At 37.2% G+C, this 23,789-nt stretch overlaps 1 protein-coding gene across 1 annotated transcript in view; it reads left to right on the top strand.

The window, feature by feature from the left end:
* Positions 1-2,217: 2,217 nt before the first annotated feature.
* Positions 2,218-23,789, top strand: part of LOC150082904 (uncharacterized) — a 46,977-nt gene continuing 25,405 nt past the window's right edge. Inside the window, exons 1-2 of the mRNA XM_090376905.1 lie at positions 2,218-2,409; positions 3,937-4,052. Of these exons, the coding sequence (XP_090233031.1) occupies positions 2,385-2,409; positions 3,937-4,052 (141 nt within the window). The 5' untranslated portion in view covers positions 2,218-2,384. The remainder of the gene's footprint in view (positions 2,410-3,936; positions 4,053-23,789) is intronic.

The following is a 23,789-nucleotide window of genomic DNA, read 5'->3' as shown; positions in this document are numbered from 1 at the left end:
TTCCAGTTAGTCAGGCTGGATGGTCTTGCCCTTCTCTTGTGGTAGTCTTACCGGGGACAGTGCCACTTGCTCCGCTGTCTTGCTCGGGAGACGCGAGTGAATTTATCCTGCACCATACTCGATGCAGAGAAATATTATTCATCCATCTATGGATGGTGGACTTGTTTAGCTTTGGCTTATGTCCAATGGTTTATTTTATTTATAGTTCTCTCGAGTGAAACTAGATGGCGCCACTGTCTATCCGTCTCAGCCGTCACTCCGACCTTGGGGAAGGTAAGTCCAATGGGGTAACTTTCGCGATGTTTTTTTTTTTATCATCATTTTATAATATTATTATATCGGTCTCCCAGCATAATAGAGCCGCGTTCGCTTCCACCGAGGCGGGATTCGAAGCCGGGTCCATCAGGCTGGTAGTCCAGTGTCTAAACCACCGGGCCATCGCACCTATTATTATTATTTCTACCTGATTGAGGGATTCCACTCCGTGACCGGTACTGTTTCCAAGTACACAGGGTGTTTGTAATGTCTGGTGTTACTGTTGGTCGAGGAAATCTCTGACTATCCTACAGGTGTTCAGGATTGCGACTTTCTGAAGTTCCTTGTAGGTGTTCTCTGGGAGATCTATTGCTGCTAGGTTGCTATGTAGAGTCTTTGGTACCATACCGGTGGTTGACACGATGATCGGGATGGTTGATACTTCTTGCATATGTCACATCTCCTTGACCTCATGTCTCAGGTTCGTATACTTCCTAATTTTTTCCTCATGGGTTTTCTGGACATTGCTAGTGTTATTATTATTAGCCATATGGTGCAATGAAGCCTGAGGCTTATGCTGCACCAGCCAAAAAAATAATAATTTCCAAGTTACCCTGAGAGAGAGAGAGAGAGAGAGAGAGAGAGAGAGAGAGTGGTAGAAAGGAATCACCAAGAAAGAGAAGATTAATGATATCCAGCTTAGGACCCTAGGCTTGCCAAGCTCATACTCACCAGATATGAGCCCCTAGGTGCTGTAATCATCCTAATAAAATTTTCATCTCCTATATCTGGATGATATCAATACTAACATAACAGGGATAACGGAGTTAGTTCTGTTATGTCAGCATTGATAGATTGAATAAAAAGCTAAAATCTGTTTAATTTATTTACAATACTTTTTGGCATTTCTATATAAACATTAAATTTTGTATCTTTTGGCCTTTTTACAACTCTGATGTATCTCTTATAGTTGCTTAAATACGATTTTCCTTGGTATGTCGCTGCTGGTGGTTATTGACTTATTTCAATGTTTCTTTCTGTACATTTAGAAAATGTAAGGACTGATTTGGTGCTTTTGGCAGGTGTCAATGTGTCCTTCATACGCTCCCTAAACTAATAAAACTATCAAAAAATTATTATATTAATTTTTTTTCATAGCGTAATATGTCAACTGAATAAAACTGCAAAAATAATTAAATCGAATTTTGGTTTCTTCTCAGCAAAATCGAAAAACGAAAAACATCTAATGTGCGCGTGTTGTATATTGTATTATTTACTATATTTCTCCTAGAAGTTGATAAAGTAACCTTATCGTGTTATCTTTCGCAGAGATACTTTTTCTTAGGATACCTCAGGGTATCTTACGAAAGAGGTATCCTTAAGGTGTATTCCACCCCTTAATTCCCCTTCAGAAAAGAGCCGCTCTGTAGTAGGCATCCTTTTGCAGATATGAACGCCTGTGGTCGACCAGACATCAAACGGCGCCGCGTCGAGACAAGTTGAGCTGGCTCCGCTAGGAAGATATTGCAGCTTTGAAGTGCCGCCGTCTCAAAGTTTTGTCAGTCGTAGTAGTGGAGGCACGGTCCCGTAACGTGGTCTTGCCAAATAATTAGCCTCTATGTAACTCACTGTTACCCTCCTTTGCACTGCTACGTTGGGGTTAAACTATAATTATTTCCTTTTCTTTATTTTGTACAAGCGATTCTTATTTTCATAAATTTTTAGTTTAATTGTAATCTTGATTTAAGTATTAGGGTATTCAACCGTAATGATACAACTGCATCCAACGTTATTAGAATACGCACCTTGAAACGAAGTCCATACGTATAGTATTCAGTTCTATCACTGGTATGCCAGCCACCCCTAATTAAATAGTGGTAAGGTCTCGCTGAAATTCGATTGGACCGCTGGGGATCGTTAGGCCACGCCTTCTCAATGGTAGTTCTAGTGTGAAGGAGCAGTGGCGTTTGGTAGCAGAGCAGAGCTTTGAGATCGTGTTATGTGTTCTTCGTGAAAGTGAGAAAGTTGTTTATAAGCTGAATGTTTATAGAGGGTTTGAGAACCGTTGTTTGTGTAGGATATAAATTCCGGATGTGGTTTAACGTGAAAAATTCACTGAGATAGCTGTTATGGGAAAAAAGCTGAGTAAGCAAGGTATGTATGTATCTATAAACATTCGGGTCGTGATTTTTTATATTATGTAGTGTGCAAATAGTCGTTTGGGAGAGATGCTTAGTGCCAAACCAAAGGTAAGGTTGGAGTAAAAAGCCTAATTTGGAAAAAAAAAAAAAGTATATATATATATAATAATAATAAATAAAAAAAAAACCCGTCTATTTCTGAAAAGCATATTAACAGGTAGTAGATGCTTTGGAATTTTTGCTATAGGATGATGTAGTACAGGATCTCATACACACAGCAAATAAGATACACAGGAAAAAGTAATCGAAACCACAGTTTCGATTACTTTATTTTGATATTGTCAGTTCATCTATTAAAAGTTTTTATTTGATAATTTATGCCTGTAGTATAATTTTGTTATTATGTGTATATATATACCAGTTTTTCTGTAATATTGATTAGAATGAGCATACTGCTTTTAGGAAAGGAATATTTTAGGGTGGCGGAAATTTTTAAAAATTATTCAAGTATGAACAGTTAATGATGAGTCTTGAAGTAGTTTTTTGAACTGGATTAGTAATGGCCTGTGGAATATGAGAGATTTTAACGCGGATACTAGTTTTTAACATTTATTGTATTTTGAAAATGATGTACATATAAATATCTTAAGAATTGATATGGTTTGGTAAAGCTAAAAGAATGGGGGTATTTATGAATTGCATACAGGTTATGTAGTTTTTATGGATTGTACGCGTTTTTTTTTTTTTTTTTTTTTCCCCAAAATTTCTAGTACTTGTGTTGTTTGCCGCATTGCGGTTCCGACTCCTTAGGCGCAATTTCTAAATTCAAATCGCGTTAGTGATGGCAGAGAGGTTTCTCTGTATCTCAAATGATCTTTAATGCATTTAGAAAACTTTAAAGGATAGATTAAAACTATTAGGAATGGTAAATCTATTACTTTCCCAAATGGAAAATGGCATCGAGTTTCTCTTGTTTGTTATCGGCTGGTTGTGTCACATGAAAAAGGAGCGCTGCTCGAAACTAACTGTTTTTCATGATGCTGAGTGATGCTCAGTAAAAGGTAGTAGTGTTATCCTCCAGAAAGTTCGAGGTCTTTTGCCTGCAAAACTGACCGTAGACTACATGCATTTACAGAGAGGTGCAAATCTCGAGACATGGGATTTGCATACCGGCAGTGAGATGTCCTTCGCTGTTTTGCGGAAACTCCACTTAAAGGATCACTCAAGAGTACTTGGAACAGTGGATATATCATATTTACAGATCATTGTCTAAGAAGAATATCAACATTTTGTTTTCGAATCACATTTTTGTGTTTGTCGTGAAAATTATACGGTACAATACTTCTGTTTAGTTAACTTACACAGTAGTTTATATATGAATAATCTTTTAATTAACAGTGGTTTAATTGTAGCTATAGAAATCTGACACGCAAGAAATTAATTTATATGTAATGAGGGAGAGTTCAGAGTTTTGATTTGGTTTGAGAGTTTTACCATTAATATATGTCATCTGATTGGAACGTTTTTGGTTTGTTTTAAGGAACAGAGCAGTGCTACTTGAATGCCCATTCAAACCCTGTTTGTCAAGCAGACGAAGACACAACACACCGAACGAAACCGGACCTAACCTGCGCCAACAACTTAGTGATGACTTCGGTAAGTGTACAGGATTTTTTTCCTCCCTATCCCGCCATTCTTCCTAATGACAAGAAATATCCCTCACTCCCATCCTTTCCACCTCATGGCGTCGCATAGACCTCTTAAGTTGCCGACACTCTGTCTGGAGCCTTTTCCTTCCTAACTCCTGGGTAGACTAGCATTACTAACATTCCGTATTGTGTTGCGACCCCGCATGTGTACATGCGATATTTCTGGAGCTTTCAGCGTGCAGGTGGGTTGGCGTTTGCGTGCGTGGACTTCAAAGGAAGCCGACCGAGTTGTAACTAAACCTCCGCCTTATCGCTACATCTGTTGCTCTCCGTAATGCCGCGCGTGACTAAGTTACGATTGAAGGATTTTTGCCGACATAATGAATACTACAACCCCTATATTTAAGAAAATGGTTTTAAGATTTTAGGATCAGTAAGTACATTTTAATGTTTTTGGATTAGACTGGAAAATATAATTTTTGAAATTTAAAAAGTACTTCCTTTACAATATTTATTCATTTTTCTTTTTTTTTTTTTTTAATAAACGAATAGTGAATTCTTGTAAAAATTTAAATTTTCATGAAATTATATTTTACTAAATGAATAATACTTATATAAAAAGAAAATATAAACAATAATAGCTTCAGTTAAAAAAAAAAAATTCCAAAGAATACTCATCATGTGTGTTTGGGAATGCAATCGTTGTAATTCGATTTTGTCAAAAATGAAACTCAAAACTTGAGGAAAATTTAGGTGAAATGTGTTTTATGCACTTTTTTTTTGTTAAAATTATGTGTTAGTCTAAGCTGTATGTATTCTTTCAAAGATAATTTTTATTGAAGTATAAAAATTAAAAATTAGCTCCCCCCTCATATTGTATATAGTTTTAATTTCTCCCATTCAAATAATTTTCATACTTTTTTTATTAATATTTTGAAAGACTAATGGCGAATGGATTAGGTAATAAGATTTATTAAAAATAGTTGCCCTTATATTACGTTTTATTAAAACAAATTGAGAAAAACTTCTATTTGTACTGGTTATTGTGTTCAGAGTAACCTGAAGTAAATTTTTTTAAAGTTTTTTTTTTTTTTTGTTTGTTTTTTCTTGTGTACCTGTCGCGATTTTTGTGAAATAACTTTTAATTAGATCAGTTACGTTTCTTCTACAGTCCTTTTTCATACAAATAGTGTGAACTTTATAAAATAAAAACTATTAGATTGACAGTTTTGGATTGCCCACTACGTTACGAAAGCCATGCCTCCAAGATAGTGGGGAATAAATACATATACGAAAATTTAAATGTTTCGAAGTTTGTATCGTGAAATGAAAACTTTTTCATATCATGATGGCGAATATTTTTAAAAATTTAAATTTTCTGTTTATACTCTGGCACGACAATCAAGTCAGTAGAGTTTACAATAAATCGTCAATACAAATATTTATCGTATTTAGTAGTCACGGGCTTGAACCCCGGTCCACTCAAGGAACGCGTGCTATGTACTCTCGTTCCTGACCACTGGGCTACGTCAGGCCCTTTATTTCTTATAATTAATTTTAAAGCTCCTATTCATTAAATTTTACGTTCCTATCGTTTCGCCTTTTTTTTTTTTCCTTTTTTGCTTTAATTGCAAGAGGTCCACATCAAATGGTATTACTGAGAGTTAAAAACCAAACTTTTTTTTTCTCTTGTGCGATCAAGACATTACAATGTATAATTGCGCAAAGGCATCGCGTAGAAAAAGTAATCTATTCACAAGCAAAATCAATGTACATGTATTTAATTGAATAAAAAATATGTTTCAAACTAAACTAAAAAACTCCAAATTCTCAGTTCGAATACAGAAGTAAAAGATAAAACGCCGATGGAGCGGAGTTGTGTCTCGCTTGGGGTCTATATTGGGCTACGTTGTATATTGGGCTATATCGCGGAAGGGGACTTTCCCCTTGAATTTTTTCTATTTTTTTACACAGGCACACACTTGTGCCGTCACGTAGGTGTACAATCACGTGTAGGAGGTTCTTGTCGACTTTTCAGGAGAGTCAGATATGATGCTTGAGAGGGGAGGGAGACGCACTTGCTTCTTCCTGGCAGTTAGACAGTGTTGTCCAAAAACGATTGTATTCCCTTTTTCAAAAAATGCGTTGGAAATCTTGGTTTCCCACAATGATTCTTTAGACTAACCTCGACACCAGCCCTATGTCAGAATAAAGTTTTTTTTTTTTCCTCTCTTTAACTAAACATAGCGCACAGTGTATTTTGTTAATTAATAGCGATCGTCGTATGTTTCCCGACTCGAGAGACATAACATTGGTGCCCTACCAAGGTTACTTGCCACACGCTCGAAAGAAGCGGCCTTGGAGTTATTTTTCTTAGAATGAAGAGAAGCATTATTGTTGAAAAGAATGACTCTTTTCATATTCAATGGTATGGCATATTTGACTTGGCGAAAATAACCCAAAGATGTTCTGATAGGATCGTGTTTCTTTATTAGGCCGCAACACCAGCTTCTGTTCCAGAGATCACTGATGCGATCTCCGGAAACAGAAAAAGTTGTTTCTAAGAAGTAACGAGGTTCCCCTAAATAATTAGTGGAAGTCATCCATTCATGTTTCTTTTAACATGAAGCACAAAATTTAAGGCACGGAGGGTGTGGAGGAGATGGATTTTATAAATAAATAAAAAACATATATATATGGCGAATTTAAATTATATTTTGCGTTTTAAATAATTATGGTATAAATAGTTTTTATCTACAAAAAAATAAATAAATCTGCAAAAAACCGACTGCGAGAGGGAATTTCATGCTGCATGAAAAATGAGCGATATAAAAAGATTTAGTTTGGCCACCACTCCTATCTGAAGCTAAGAATTACTTTTAGAGATATTGCCGATAGTATTCGTTTAAATTCGGTCTAAGGTCGCACCTCGATTGATGGATATACAATTAAATCTTGGTTTCTTTTCCCGGTAGAGGGCACTACTAGGAGAAAGCGGTCGGTAAGAACAAAGCTGGCAGTCTTGTGTACCGTCAACAGCGCAGTGGCGGCGGCTCCTTTGACTAACCCGCGTTTGACAGTTTAACGTCCCTAGAGAATTGATTGTTCATTGTGTTAGAGGAAGTGTCAGGGGTGTAAATAGCTACTAGCTTGTTATTCGAATCACTTGTGCGTAGAGAATCATTTTGGAAATGGAAAAATAATAAATATCCTTTAGTCATTAATCTTTTTAAACGACAAATACGTGTGTCTACCTTTAATCAGAACGCCGCATTTTTAATGTACCTTACTATTAACTAAATATTTTTCGTAAGGAAAAAAAAAAATAAATAAAAATGACCGCGTGTAGCATGCGTTATTTTCCGGTGGAATGAAGATATCCTGTTTTATATCGGATTCATTGAGTGACCAGTGCCCATTCCGGTGAATTCCATTGTTTTTATTACTCTTCTTCGCTGGAATGTTTTTATCTGGTTTGAAGTTGCACATTTGAAAAATCTTTTACACATATATCCTTATTATATTATTACCGTATAATAGTAATGATATAATAAGCGGCGGAGCTGTGCCTTTTACACTCGGGAATAAGTATACCGAGAGGGAATGAGTTAAGGGCATAGGATGTTTCATCCCGGGTCCGTGACCACATGGACTTTGGGTTTAATGGGTGTGAACCGACGAGTTTTCTAGCCTCCCAATCAAATATTCCATATGTTTAATAAACTTGTGATATTTTATCTACCGGTATGGGCCGTGCTGGAAGATAAAATAACGTAGTTAATATCTGTTTTAAATGAAGAATAACTTAACGTATTTAATGTTGCTCAAACTTCGTTTTTTGGCCAATTTTGTCTGTTTGATATTTTATACTAATACGAGATGAAAAAATGTTTGCAATAAGATTCCATTTATATTCAGCCCATTTTTACCACTGATTTTTTTTTTTTTATTTATAGTTGTCTTCTCTTTAAAGGTATCACATTCATAACTGTTTCTTAAATCCTGTCGTCAACGTGCAATGCGAAAAGCTCTTATTACAGCAGATAACAGCGATAACTGCAGCTCTCAACAGCTTGCGTCTCGCTTACCCACAGGGTCAGAGTTTCGTGGGAAGTGGTTCAGTATCTGCTACTTCTACCATGTCGCATCTTTTGAACTCTAATAGCTTTCTTGGCGATGTTTACCACCGTACTTGCTGTATCGGAAATTGCTGCTTTATCTCCTCCATCGAGAGTGGATGTTCTCCCTCCCAGCTTTTGATTAGTGTATAGGTACTGTATATTATGAAATTGGGTTTGCAGTGGCAGCCCAAGAAAGTACCTACCTATAGAATAATCAACATATTAACTTTTCAATCAATTCGACTAGTTGCAGGTAATCTGACTGCCAAGATGATAACAGTTGCATTGAACTCTTGTTTTGATAAGGGAGCATCATCATCACCTTGTTAGATAGTGATCGAATTCCAAAATAGTTATTCCTAGAAAACTGGGAGTTTCTTGTTATACGAAACAAAGATTCTTTTGAGTTTGATTATCAAGAAAGTGATGGGTGCGTTGGACAACTATCACACGGCCCTAGTTTATCCGAAGCTGATTGAACAGGTTATCGAAGAACTCTTTTGCGAATGGCCATAGGCCACTCACACAGTTCAACATCAGTAAGCTATACGGAACCTTGGTTGGTGAGTTCAGCGAAAAGGCTCCTAATTTATATGCTGGTCATTGGTCCTATGAAATTTAACGTTGTGGGAGAGATGGACAACGTAAAATCTAAGGGTCTAAATTTTACGATGGGGAAGTCCTACCCATAAATTATGTCACATAATTATATGGATACCCATATAATTATAGATACACTAGGTATCATTTTCAGTGCGCTGATTGCAGTAATGAACGGGCAATTGCAAATCCACTTTGATGTAAACATAAGGCTGAAATGTGCTCATTGCATTACATTTCAGGTGTGTTAGCAAACAGTACTTTCTTTGCCATATTAAATATTTTTTTTATTTTTGTAAAATAAAAAAAAATCCAGCAGTAAAGTAATTCAAAACGTTGACTGAATTATGTTGTGAGGTATGTGAAGTGAAGCGAATATAGTTATTTTATAATATTATTAGTTAATTGGCAACAAGATAATTAGCTATTTACTTTTAGAAATAATTGCTGATTTGGATTTCTACTGGCTCTATTTCAATGGAATTTGGGAATGTTGGGCAAATCGTTCCAAAAGAGTCGAATATAAAATTGAATGAAAATACATTCACCGAGAGTCGTGTTATTACACGGACTGACAAAAAAATAATTGTTGGATTTCTTTTGTCCGATTTTAATGAAATATGGCATGGCTGGACAAATCTTTCTAAAAGAGCAAAATATGAAAATTTATAAAGATCCATCCATTAGGACTCAAGTTATTACATGCGGACGGACAGAAATTTTTCATTAAAACCGGACTGGTTTTAATGAAAAATTTGGAACAGCTCCAAAATGTTTTTGAAAGGTCCAAATATAAAATTTTATGAAAATCTACCCACTGGAAGTCTAGATGTTATATGCGTACAGACAGACGGATGGACGGTCATGTCGTGGTGGAGACAATAGGCGCATTATGCATTTATGCTAACGCCTTAAAAACTACACCAGGGTCAGGGTCGTGTACTAGTTTTCCTGGAGTCTCCTACATTTTTTACCACGACGTTATAACAGCGCAACCGTTGAACGAATTTCACCTCTGCCACTTCGGGTCAGAATGGTGCAGTTTTGGACAGTGCATAGTTCGTTTTGAGTGACGTTTGGCATTTGACTTAATTTTAAAGAATTTAAAGAAAATTATTAATTTTATTAACATGAGCAAAGCACAACGTAAAGGATAAAACTAAACATAAAAAGATTTGAGCTAAATATTAACGAAATTTAATGATTGGTTAAATACCTCAGTGTAACCTTTTTTTTTTTTTTTTTTTGTTCAGGCAGTTAACGTATTGTAGAAACAAACACGACTTACTTCACTTGAATTAATTATGTACTTTACTGAACCTATAATAAGCGACGCTTCTCAACATATACAGTACAAAAGAGGTTCCTCTTCTCAGGGGAAGACACTTGACGTGATTAGCTTTGCTCTGGCAACGGACCGGTTCTTCAAAACGCTATGCTAATTATAAACTAGTAAGTAGTTAAATTTCGAAGATGTTAGTTCCCCACGGACATCAGTCCAAATGTTCTTTTTTTCGCTTTGGTCTTATTTTCATTCGACATAAGCAGTATTTCTTCCTCGCTTTTGTAAATCTAAAATTTGCCATTTACCACAGACATCAACTAAATACATCTTTTCAAAACTTGACTATTAGTGTAATGAACTGAACCGTTACTAGAGCAACGATAGACACGTCGAGTGTCTCCTCCTGAGAGGAGGACTATACACTAGTTAACCAAACAATTGGCTAGCAGGCAGCATTTGCAAATCCATTTTGATGTAAACATAAGGCTGAAAAATGCAACTAGTTTCAGTGCGACCTTCTCTGGGAACTGGAACACCCTGCGGAGTTCGCACAATAATAATCTTAAGCTGTGCGATTAAATGCAAAATCGTTGGAGGGAATTAATTAACATTGGTAACAAGATAATTACTTATTTTTCACTTCAATTAATCACAAAAAAGCAGCTAATTAAAAAAAATAAATCAATCGAGCCTAAATTGTAAAGCAGCGTACTTTATCGAACTTTTTACGAGGTTAAGAAACTGAACTTACTACGGAGATAGCCAGTTCCATTTTCTGTTACGTTGGAGTTTTCACAGATATTTTTTGCAGTATGTTTCAATCATGTAAAATTATATTCGTTCATCATCGAAGTTACAATTTCGGTGATGCGATTTCTTCCATTCACCACACGACTTCAGGATTATGCCTGCTGGTGTTCTTCGCCCATTTGCCTAAGTAGTTCATGTTTCTCGTAGTATATAAAAATTTGAATCTGAGCAATGGCTGAGATTGTTTAGACTAGTTGCCTTGCAACGACCGAATTCTCACGAAACTGATCGTAAGTATAACTTATGTTTGTCGTAGAAGTCGAATAATCGTTCATTTAACTTTATTATCGGACGAAAATATTTCGCCTAAGAGCCCTCTTGGAGAACATTTACACTAAGTAACCAACGAGTTCCTTTGTGCTGTAGCGATCTTGTTTAATCTGCTGATAGGGTAAGCATTCCAAAAGCTCGATTTGTTTATGTTTTAGGTGGCTGTGTACAATTGGGCAAAGCTAAACTTAATATTTGAAGGTCTCACGTTTTAATTATCATACAGAACGTGTTTGAAGCTTAACGTAATTTTTGCATTGTTCAAATAAGGATATTTGGAGATCAGAGTGAAAAATTCCGAAACTGTTATGACGTTTATATAATAACGCAAAACCAATTGTCTGAAATTAGTTGGAATACTGTATTCCCAACTGACAGAAGATAATTTAAATACCATTCCGAAAGAAGGAACTTTTACTCATCGTTGTGTAATGTTTTAAAAACGAAGAATAAATATTCTAAATAGCGATCTGAATTGTCAGGTTTCAACAGTCCGGTATTCGATTTTTTTTCCCCTTTCGGTTAAGTTTTTTGTGATGCCTTCCACTCCATCAGGCTGCATTTACTTTATTTCGATCACAGATATTTTTACCCTTTTAGAGTTGATGTGGTAAAAATACTAGACAACTAGATACCTGAGGGGGAGATCTAATTGAATTAATGTATGATTTAAAGATGAAGAAGGGATTGAGTAAAATGAAGGAGGAAGGCTTGTTCTCCCTTGTGGGTGACACGAACCGGGGAACACAAACATACAAGGGCTTGACTTTAAACGGCGATTCCAAACATGAAAAGTATTAGAACCTATAGTACCCACTAACGTGTATTGTTCAACTTTGAGAACATAGAGCATAAGTACACGTGCCTTGAGTGACCGGGGTTCAAACCCGTGACTGCTCAATACGGTGCTGTTTCTTGTATTCTGTGTATCTTGTAAACTCCTGACCATTTGGTCGTCCTGGAGTATAAACAGAAAATTTATTTATTTATAGAGGATACATGTTGATATTGGACTTGGATTTGTATGTACTGTAATTTTCAGAAAATACACAGAAGGAAGGCTGTTCCATTGAAGGGATAAATGAGGAATAGGAAAAGTTAGTTTTCGGAGTTTGAAGTTGGACAATGAATAGGTGCTGGCTGATGGAGATATACAGTGGAGAGAGCTTGTAAGAGACGAGATTGGCCCTTAATTAACCTTGTTGCCCTCTTTTAGATAGAAACTAGGGCAGTGGTGGCTAACTGGTCATTCTTTTCCTGCAGTATGACACATTATGTTGAAGATGTGTCGTGTGCCACCTAGGGACGGAACCAGAAGCCACCCTAAACAAATCGGGGATGTGGGGGGGGGGGCGGATGTCGCAGACTTTTAAAGCTCCTTTACTACTTTTTCAATACAAAAACTTAAGTTTTGGACTCTTAAAGAGAACCAATAATTCCGCCTCCTCCAACTAACTCGTGCTTTCTTGGAGTCACCTAATATTTAGATTCTACTGATTTTCATCTTTATGTTAAGTGCTTGAAATAATAAAAAAAATTAATAATTTTACATTTATAAAAAAAAAGTAATGTAAGTAAACGAACAAATGTTCTTTTTTATAGAACTCATGTCATGAAGCGCTGATTATCGCCCCTAGCTATCTGCACTAAATGCATGGTAAAACGCGGTCGTAATTTCTTAAAGTAAAAGTGAATAATTATTTTTAATTATTTAAAATTTAAATTTTAAATAAAATTTAATTATTTAAATTTTAATTATTTTATCTGCTTCTCTTCTGCGCCGTAAATCCGCGCAAATTTTCACTCTGACAAAATTATGTCAGAGTTAATAGCACTATTTTCTATTTCCTGAAATCTGCTGGCGAAGTTTACAATCGCCCTATTTACCTTATCTGTCCGATACTTACCTTCTTTATAGGATTTTTTCTACTTCAGGATTCATGTACTCTAGTTTTCCTCAGAGAGGCCCTTTCTAAAATTCCTTCTTTGCTTTCACCTTTTCTTCCACTCTCCTGGTAGTCAGTGCCTACCTTCATCTCTATATGTGCCACATGCACTCTCGTTCTGCAATAGCATAAGGGTCCCGCCAGAGTCCTTATCTACTGATCTTGATTGGGCTGTCTGTGCCATGTACAGATGCTACCATCCTGGTGATCGCATTTCCCAGTAACTAAGAGACCAGTCAGACAACACTAACTCACATAACCCACACTACTCACGCCGACGGTCGGTTTAGCAGAGTTCTTGCATCATCACTGGAGTAGCCTTCGCAAATTTGTGGGAATCGCTGGAAACGCATTGTAGATACACATGTCAACATTTCTGTCCTATTTACAGCCACAAAGGCAAGAGTCTTATACAAGAAAGAAACACTGTCACCATTAACGTAATCCCTTAATTTCAGCATGTTTTTGAAACACTGATTTGTTAAGAGCTCTTTGGTCTTCGGATAGCTGATGAGAATGGATTTTAATTACGCTGACCTATGAAAGGTGTGATAATTAAAATCCCACCGAATCATCCGTGCCACTAGTTCACTATCACTTCGTATTAGCATATAAATTAAGTAAATTCCTGTTTATCCTCCGAGACAGCCACATAGGATCAGAAGAGAATGCAAGAACATCACCGTATTCAACAGTCAAATTTTCGCACATCTATTCTGAAGGATTGCAGGACATGTGCGAAAATTTTCGTTCAGCTAGAGTGATTGGTAGTTGGAACGAACTTCCATCTAGTGTTGTGGAAGTGAGTAGTTTGAACAAATTTGAGGAAGGACTAGACAGATTGTTAAAAGAAGTTGAGTGTTTTTTTTTTTTTTTATGATGATGCTGCTGCTGCATATGCTTGCATCGTTTGCACACTAATACTAACTGGGCTAAAAGCAAGATCAACTCAAAGGTGTATCTACTATACCGTCGCGTTTGACCACTCGACTACGGCTGTATTAAAATATAGCACTGTTGCTTAAATGTAAGAATAAAATTTACTTCCCCCCCTCGTTTGACGTCCTTGACAAGAGTTGTACAAGTATCCTCTAGTATAAGTAAAGAGTGTATTTTTTACATCTGTATTTAGAATTGTTTTGCAGTCGAAGAACCATTTTATTATGATTTTAGCGCATTATTTTTTTTCTTTTTATTTGTGGCAGAGACATTTATTTTCAAAACACGATTGGTATCGGTTTATGCTATCTACATAAGTATTCCACTACTGGATTCTCACAGGTACATACACCTGTGAGAGCTGTAGTAATTAAAATCCCGCCGTATCAGCCAGCAGAAGCACCAGCGGTATTCCACTCTCATTCCGCATTAGCAACGCTCTTATCCATCCGTCTAACATGTCTCTCCTTTTCTTACCCTCCTTCCTTTTACTCCCCTTTCCCTCCGAGATGTGCGTGTGGCATCGTTCCAACGCTACAGCTGCTACTTGCTTGAGCGGCTAGATCAAAGCATGCCGCCATGTTTCACCACTGGCCAACCCCGCGGCTTGCGCCTGGCTGGCAGCCATCAGTTCAACTGAATCACCACAATGTTGCCGCTTTGACTTTTAAGATAACGACCGCTTATTCTGTTTCAGGTCGCTTTCTTTCTTTCTTTTTCTTTTTTTTTTTTTTTTTTTTTCTCTTCTTGCTCCTCTCGCTCTCTTTCTCTCAGGACAAGAAATACTGTGACAATACATTTGCAAGAAGAAAAAGGCGGGAATATGTTAACAGTAATCAGACTGTCTCGTGGAAATAGAGGGAAGGGGGAAAAATAAAAGAAATCGAGCTATTTCCACCCTGTTGATATAGTGCAGCTCTTCTGATCTTATGGGTGCTTTTTTTTTTTAATCTCGTAACTCTAACGAGAACGTAGCTGTAGAGGGGCAACTGAGACTCAAGTCAATAATTGAGAAATATTGGGTTTTTGAGAGCAGATCTATCTGTAATAAAAAAAAAATTGTGGGAGAAGGTTTTTACTGGTATTGCGCCCAAGAATCGGAAGGCGTGTTGTTTCCAGGAGCAAATATTTTTAAGCATTTTCTCATACACATCTGCAAGAAAAATACTGTCCATAATTGGAGATTTATAGTTCCTCTTCAGCCAGACATTTCTTGTGGTTGCCACTTAAAGGGAAAATAGCTAGTTTAAAAATAAAGTGAGAATTTGATTTATGTATATATATTTTTTTAAATTGGTCCTAACGAAAATCATTGAGAACAATGTTACAATTTTCTTTGTTAATTACATTTATGATTGCTTTTTTTTTGTTGCTTTCTATGTTTTCAATTTTGCTTTTTTTTGTTGCTTTCTGTTTTCAATTTTGCATTCATTGCTAATGTTTTATCATCATTAGAGTAGAATTGCAATGACAGACTACTTCGATGCTCTGCGCCATCTAGCAGCAGCTTGCACAGTTTACTAATGTTGGGCGCCAGCATTAGCAGTTAGAAATTAAATTTCTAAAAAAATACATTAAGCAAATTTGCTCATAACTTTTGAGATGAGCAACTTTAATATTTTTTATTAAAAAGTTATAAAATTTGAAATATTCAAATGTATTGAATGGCGTATAAAATAAACCAAGCGCCATCTCATGTAGCTTTTTTATCTTTCCACCACGATAGCTACCTTTGTTTGCACCCAAAATTCAGTTTAGTTTTTACATAACCATTTTTTTCTGCTTAATGCTAGAACAAGGTGCACAATTTTGAACAGTGGCTAGCTTTTATTCCAAAGAAAATTGAACAGCGCATAAAATACAAGCACCTGAATCGTGATTATATTTTTGGCACCCATAACAAGAATTATTGGCTAGACTTATTACAAGAGCGATGGCAGTGGCACATCTTTATGGCATGTCTTTATCCCATTGAGATCTCCAGAATTCGGAACCTTTCAAGGGAACAACTCTTGTAATTAATACTTTAACTTCGTTTCTATGTATTTTTTTAAACAATTCAATAAATTACCATTTCTAATAATAATTATGATAATAATAGACATTGGAATCTATGTGTCCATAAAAGACCTTAACGATTTCAGTCAGCAGCGTGACCGTGGGGGGGGGGGGGGGAGAGTACCAAGGAGTCTGGATGGACACCTATAACTTTTTATAATTTTAGAAAACATTAAAACGAAATGCACTTTTTTTTTTTTTTTTTTTTGCCTGGTGGCCCTCAAAATAGTGCCCTTTTTTATCCCTTCCTAGCTGCTTAATTCTCAACTGCAATATTTAATGTTGAAGTTTCTTGCAAACAGGGGTCCAAGGCCAGGTGGCCCTTTGAGAAGAGTTCTGGCAACCATCCGTAGTGGACCGTGCCGATCAGAGAAGAATATTAATTTACAAAGTTACAAATATTAATTACATAAAAGAGACCCTTTTCAAAGGTTGAGTTCCTGGGATGGCTCTGCTGGTTGCTCCATGATGCTACAGTAAGTGGCCATTGTTGCAGCGAAACGATGGGCCAGTTACAAGGGGCGATAAAGACAAAGTCCGTGATGATGTAGTGGTTTTGCGACTTGTCACTCGTTTGGAAAGGTTTGTGTTCGTGTCCTGTCATATGGAGGAATTTCTAAAGACCTTCAGTCGAGGCTGTGGTTAGCCGATCTGCTGAGAGACCGGGGTTTTCCTGTGAGTTACTCGAATGATTCCATCCTGCACAATATGCAAATTACTTTGTCAGCACATGCTTGAGCAAACATACGCGCCTCAGACCCAACAACCAATAAAGGCAAAATAGCTAGGAAGCTTGACACCCAGTCTACAGTACAGCCTTGACCTGTCGCCCTGCTTTACTACCAGGAAGTCTGTTTCATTTGAATGATTTTTATAAAACTAGTTTCACTCAGTAGGTAACAGTATACTACTGATTGAGTCAAAAGTAAAGTAGAAATTGTAATCAGCATAAGGCAGCTGATTTTAAATACAGTACTAGTAGGTGAGCAGAGCCCATGAATTTATGGGTCCCCTGTAGAGATCTATTTTTGGGATTCACGGAAAGCTGTGTTAGGCTTTTACTTTCAGTATTTCCTTGCTGAGTCGTTCTCCCAGGAAACGTGCCTTTCCCTTACGTGGTCCCTGTACCTGAGCAACCTAAAAGTTTTCATCGAACTTCGTGAGCGCATAATTTAGTTATAGGGTGATATCTTATTATTTTACTATGGGATCTTATTCTTTTACTATTAATGTTATTATTTTTATTAAGTTTTAAAATAACGTGTTTAATATGTTAATACTAATATTTAATAATGCTAATATGTTTATACATACTAATATCTCTTAGATGCGAGTGGCTATACCGAGGGTAAAAAAAAAAAAAAAAAAAATATATATATATATATATATATATATTTTTTTTTTTTTTTTTTTAAATAGTTTTCCTTTAAGGAAAACTTTTGGTTTTGAATTTTCACCTATGAGGAAGACATGTGTTTAATGAATATATAAAAACGTATTTACAGCAACACACAATTATTCGTACAATACATAATGCTGCTGTATTCTTCCGCCGCGATTTCCATATTAATTATATTCGAATGTGAAATAGGTACATACTGCGCAATGCTGAAATGTAAAATGGAAGGACAGCCTTCCATTTTACATTTCACTTATGATCGCGGCTGATCCCCAATGGACGAGGCATCAAAAATATTTTCGCATCGTAATTGTTAAAGTTCTATTATAAATCGAATGGATGTAGGGTGCACAAGACAGTTATTGTGGTGTTCAGACTCAGTGTATTGTATTCTCTTTGATGTTTGTCCTAAAACTGGAACTGTTATCGTTTTCTCTTTTAGAGACTCAATAATATATACCATATTATGATTTATTTAGACCTTGGAGAAATTCACGGGTATGGTCATTATGAAATATAATGGCTTATTAGAGATGAATAAATTGAAATATTTTGCCTCTTGCGAAACTAAACAAAAACACACTGACAATTATTGCTTGTGCTGCACTTCGCTGGCTAACAAAAGTAGTGATAGCAACTTTTTTGAACTTTCCGCTCGTTATATTTTAATGCTATTGTGTATTACTATTACTAGTTCTTGCTTTTACAAACAGGTTTTTCTGAAGCCGAAGGCAAGGGCGTTCAATGGAACTTTCATAAAGTCACGTGTCAGACAGCTTAGATGCTGGATCCCAGCACGGGGGATGGGGGAAAAAGAGGGGAGTTTGGGTCGTTAAAAGAACCGACGGTCAATTCGGCTGTCAAAGTCTCTGGTCCGAAGGAAAATCTGTAGAGCAGAGGCAACTACCTTAACGCCACTGGCGCATGTTCTCTGTAATTAAGGCATGTTACTTCGCACGCCGGATCGGAGGCCGTGTCAGTTAATAGATGGTTGGGATAGCCAGTAATATCAATCCTAGCTTTTAATTCCCCTTATAATTTTCCCCGCTTTTGCTTTTTGCCTTTGTGACTTTGCCGCTGAGCGCCGAATTGTGGCAGAACGAGCTGTGCTTACGAACGCTACACCAGAGCAGGGCAGGTGTAGACAATTGAGAACTCTAGGTGGAGAACCTAGTCAGAACGCCGCTCTGTAATTCGACTCCATCTCTTGAATCAACCTACCTGGATTATCGTAAAACATTAAACTTTTGTCGAGCACCGGCTTTCGTTGATGCAGTCTTGTGGGAATACTACTTTTCTTTTATTCCCTCACGTCTAGTATAGAGTACTGTGTAACCAAAACCCAATTTATTATTTTTAAATTTTTTAAATTATTTTTTAATTATTATTATTTTATTTATTTATTTATTTTATTTATTTTTGGCAGAGGAAGGGGATGAAGACTACATTACGTGCAGCACAGATGTTATTTTGCTCAATTTTTCGATATTATAGCAGCACTGGAAAATCAGTGTTTTTTGGACTATACTTGTGTTTGAGTATGGCGCACATTTGAACGTTAGCTGAAATGGTGCATTAGGCGGTATTTTGGTTGTATCACTAGGCATTATTACATACATTTTATCTATTAATACAATTTTATGCTGTTTAACTGCATTCGCAATTTTCCTTTTTATATCATTGAATTTTCGTAGTTATTTTGATATTTCATAGTCTGACTTGCTGATAATGACTACAACTTGAATTGATTCCTGATGATATTCTTGCCGTAACATCAGCCAAAAAGTTGTGAATATTTTTAATCTGTTTGTTTACACTTTGTAACTTTAATTTTGACAAACAAATACAGTAGACTTTCGATTATCCGGGTTGCGGATTAACGGGATCTCTATGGCTCACGGAATGCTAAGTCGGATAACAAAAATAAAAATACGCGTGTGTTTGTTTAGGGTCTAACGGCACCAGGGGTTCCCCCATCTCCGCCGAATCCGTCACAAAATTTTGTTTACAGGTGTTTGTTTACATTTTGTAATATTCCTTTACTACTATACGATTCATTTTAACGTTCGCCGTTTTTTTTTTTTAATTGCGCCCGTGTGCGTCCATCATCTTTTAAACAAAAAAGGATTGCTCTTTTGATTGAATAAAAAATAAATATGAATACAGTATTTATGAAAATAAATTTATGTTGTTGTTATATTTACAAGTTTTTATTTCATTTTGTGATTATCGTGTTTCGATTATCCGGGCAAATTCATTTACAGTAGATACGAATAACTGGGAGTCTTTGTATAACGTCATTGAGAAGCTTTCACTGGTCAGTTTCTATAAAATACAGTGGTACTTCAGCAAGCGACCAATGAGATTTTCAGGTGTAATGTCAATAAATATCTTCTTTCGTCTTCTAACCTCCAACCCATGCACGGTACTAAGTACTATAGTTCTAATACCTCTCGTGTTTGGGGTTTTCATATAAAAAAAAAAAGGAGAGCTTTACTGGATGACATGTTATTTATGTCAGATTTAAGTTCGTGAACAGAGTATATACACTGAGTAGCCACACCTACCCTTTCTTCAGTGACAGCATCGTGTTCGTACCATGCGATATAAAGCAGGTGGGAAAATACAGGGGGTCTGCAGTACATATGTAATTCAAAGCGTGAATGGGTAATTATTATTATTATTATTATTTTAGGGTTGCCCTTAATTAAATACATTAACCCGTATTTGTGTCTGTAAATTGCGTATGTTCTATGGTTGATTTGCCTGTTTTGCTGGACGAAAAAACCTTGCTATCTACGCCTGAGACCGACTAACTCAGCCACGGAGTGAAAAAAGCCCATTAAAGTTCCTCGCATCATCGACGGGATTCGAACCCAGGCCTTTTCCACCCGGTGTGGGGTGGACGGTGACGATAATGAATGGGTAAGATGAAAGGGATATTCAGGGATATTCATGTGTTGTTGTAAGATGAAAGATAAAAAAAAAAAAAAAAAAACAGGTACGGTTACATTGGGCTCAGGAACACCAACGCTGGACAGTGGAGGAGTGGATAAACATCGCCGTCTTACTAATTTGGATTTCTGCTGTGTCACTGTAGTGGGAGAATCAGAATATGGCGAGAACACTGTCACCTGGCAGTATGTGTCCACCCTACCAGGGGTCAGTAATGCAGGTTGGTTTCGGCAGTGTACTGGCTTGAAGTGATTTTGTGGAGTATATTGAGCCCCCATACCAGTGGAGCAACGTTTAGGTGCTACAGATTATCCGTAAATTGTTTCCGACCATACTCATCTCTTCATTGCTGCCAGTGTATCCATCTGCGGATCGGTTCTTCTCCCGGGATGCGGCATGTTAAACAGCCAGAATGTACGGAAGTGGTTCGAGGAATATAAGAGTGAATTCAGCCTACTGCGATGGCTTCCCCAGTCACCAGCTCTCATTCTAGTTGAGCACCTGTGTAATGGGCTCTTCAGAGTTAGAGTCGCAGTATGTACCAATCTCTGCTAACCATCTGTGCCTTTGTTTTTATTATGCACTCTTTCCGAGGCAAAAGATCTGTCTGGGATTCATTATGAATGGTAAAGTTTTTCACATGGTTCCGATTTAGTCTCCATCAATTGTAATAGGGTTTAATTATAAGGTCCCCCCCCCCCAGCTAAACCGACCTAGAAAACACGCCGTTTACAGACATCATGACACGAGTCTTTTAACTATTTACCGGTTTCATTAATAAAGTATTTTGGTTTAATTATTGAAAGAGACATTTGGAATAATTTTCAGGCTTAAATGAAGGAATTTATTCATTTTTCTAGAAAAATGGCATGACCACTAGATCAGAGTTTACTTTAATTATTTTGACAACGATTACAATCATTAACTGTATTTGGTAGTCAAGAGGGCGTGAGCCACGTTCCACTCTAAGTATGCTCTTCTGTATCTTTTTGCCTGACCACCCTCTACGTCAGGCCTAAAGGGTTATGGATTTTAGATTGCTTTCCTTGTAGCTTTCATTGCCAACGAGGATAAAGGACTAGTATTACCCCACATTAGAGCTCAGAGCTCAGCATGACAAGAGGAGAGATAAGTGGGGATAAAGAACCCCCTTCCCGCAGTTCTTCAAGGGACCTGGTCCAAGACCTTAATATTACATTTAAATCATTGAATTAATTTTTAATAATTCTCAATTTATTTTGTTACCTTATTGATTTATTGTATGCTAGAATTGACATTGCTTTTTAACCCTTACATCTACACATCTACATGTGGACACACGAACACGTACAAACATGAGGGTGGTGGCCATCATGCTCGTCTTACGGGGACTTGCGGTAAGACTTACCACGTCTTATCGCGAGTCCCGGTAAGACGTGGATACTAAATCGGAACCATTTATTCAGGATCAAAATTCTCTTAAAATCGATTATTTCAGTCTGTTTATATTTCTTTAATACATCCTTCTGCATTGCAGAGTCCCTCCAGAAACCAAAAATCCTCTCAATACCATCCACGTAAGCCTACGTGATATTCCTTGCGTGAGGTTTGCTCTCAGATTACTCGATGCGATTATGTCTGTGTATACAAAATACGAAATCTTTGCGTCTCGTCTTTTGCAGATTTTGATGAATACGCTGCCCTTTCGAGGTTCCATTCCCATCTAAAAGACGAGGAATTCTCTAAAAGGCTTAAACAACTTGCGGGGGACTGTAGCCGATCTCTGTAGGGTTTCTTCTGCTAACTGGCCTCGAATACAAACAGTTTACTGACACGATACTGTATACTGACGCTTCACGGCCTTATTTGCCAAGATGCTTAAACAACCCAACCCTTCTTCTGAGTGCTTACAAATGCAATCTATTCTGTTTTTATTGACTCTCACCGCATTGCGTAATGAATTTTGATTCTATTGCTGGTCGTCGCTGTTGAAGCAAGCTGTGATATTCAGTCAGGAATGAAGTGGGGGTCATATCCTTGGCGATTCCCGAAGGTCGTTGAGGAAGTTCATGATCTAATAGAAAAGACTTTTCAGTTGGCATCAGTGTATCTCTGCCTCCCATCTAAGCTTGTATGACGGTCTTATCTCCGAATGGAGACTGACGGTCGGTGTGTTGTCGAGCCAGCAGCAAATTGGGGACTTCCGCCGCAGAATCGGATTTCACTCGCAAAGAAAAGCAGAGGACGCGTGTAGGAGGGCAGCTGCCAGTGCCTTGACCTTTTACGTCACGCTTTGAAATCGGCGGTGTTAGGCTTAACGGTCTTGCCTTGCACACATCACTGGCGCCAAACGAGAAGCTACCGTCATCATAATGATAGAGTCCGACTTTGACAGTTGCAATTCGTCTTTCAGCAGTATCTCGTACATCTTTCACTTTATCCCCGATTATTTTTTTAGTTTAAATGGGTATGTGTTTAAAAAATACTTGAAACGATCAGAGATTTCCTCCAACTTTTCACGGCACTGAGTTACGCATGCGCAGATTGTATCCACCCAACATAAACAACAAACGAAGGGTGAACGAGCAATAAAATTGTCATCTTGGTATTTAGATCACTGTCGCGAAGAATGCGCGCCGTTTTTAGCTGCTGTAATTAGGTTGTTGACACGAAGTTTAGTTAGGATCGCAAAATCGTAAGCGGCATGATAGAGAAACAGCTTTTCACCTCTTTCCCCTTTTCCCCCCAGTTCGAAAAGGATTTTGTGTACACTGAACACTACCTAGCAGCATGTTACAAGCTGTGTAATAAATTAACAGCCGCACTCCGTGTGTGTTTACCGGATGTGGGTATAGGTTGATTGATTGTATTCTGTGAGCCATGAAGCCATACTATTGTAATGCCTGAAGACACCCACAGAGACAGAACCGGGTAGAAGAGCACTGTAACTGGGATTGGCTAGGTCGTTTCCACGAATGCACTTCTCCACCCCGGTCGGTGGCTTTAATGTTACGCATAGAAAAGATGGCCGAAGAGGACCTCCTAGTATACTTTTCATATTGTTAACGAGCTCGGTCATTGTGAAGAGGACATTTTAGCGGTAACAAAGAGCCCCTAGTAGAAAACCGACCGGAAGAATACTAAGGATGAGAAATAAGAAGTTAAAACCTTGTAGTTAATTGGCTACTTTTTCTTTTCTTTTCATTTTTTTTTTTACGCAGTATTATGTACTGTTTTTTATTTATAGTTACAGTACTGCTTTTTTGAACACTTCTACTGCTCTATTCTTGCATGATCATACTGGTTATATTTCTCAATAATAAAGAATAGACTTATACAGTACGTATATCAATTCATATCCATTCGGGTTTATCACAAAAAA

This window comes from Mastigoproctus giganteus, chromosome 7 (assembly GCF_048544385.1).
Source record: "Mastigoproctus giganteus isolate SK-2022 chromosome 7, ASM4854438v1, whole genome shotgun sequence".
Taxonomy (NCBI): Eukaryota; Metazoa; Arthropoda; class Arachnida; order Uropygi; family Thelyphonidae; genus Mastigoproctus; species Mastigoproctus giganteus.
Note: the sequence above shows the minus strand (reverse complement) of the source record. Positions and strands in the feature narration are given on the sequence as shown.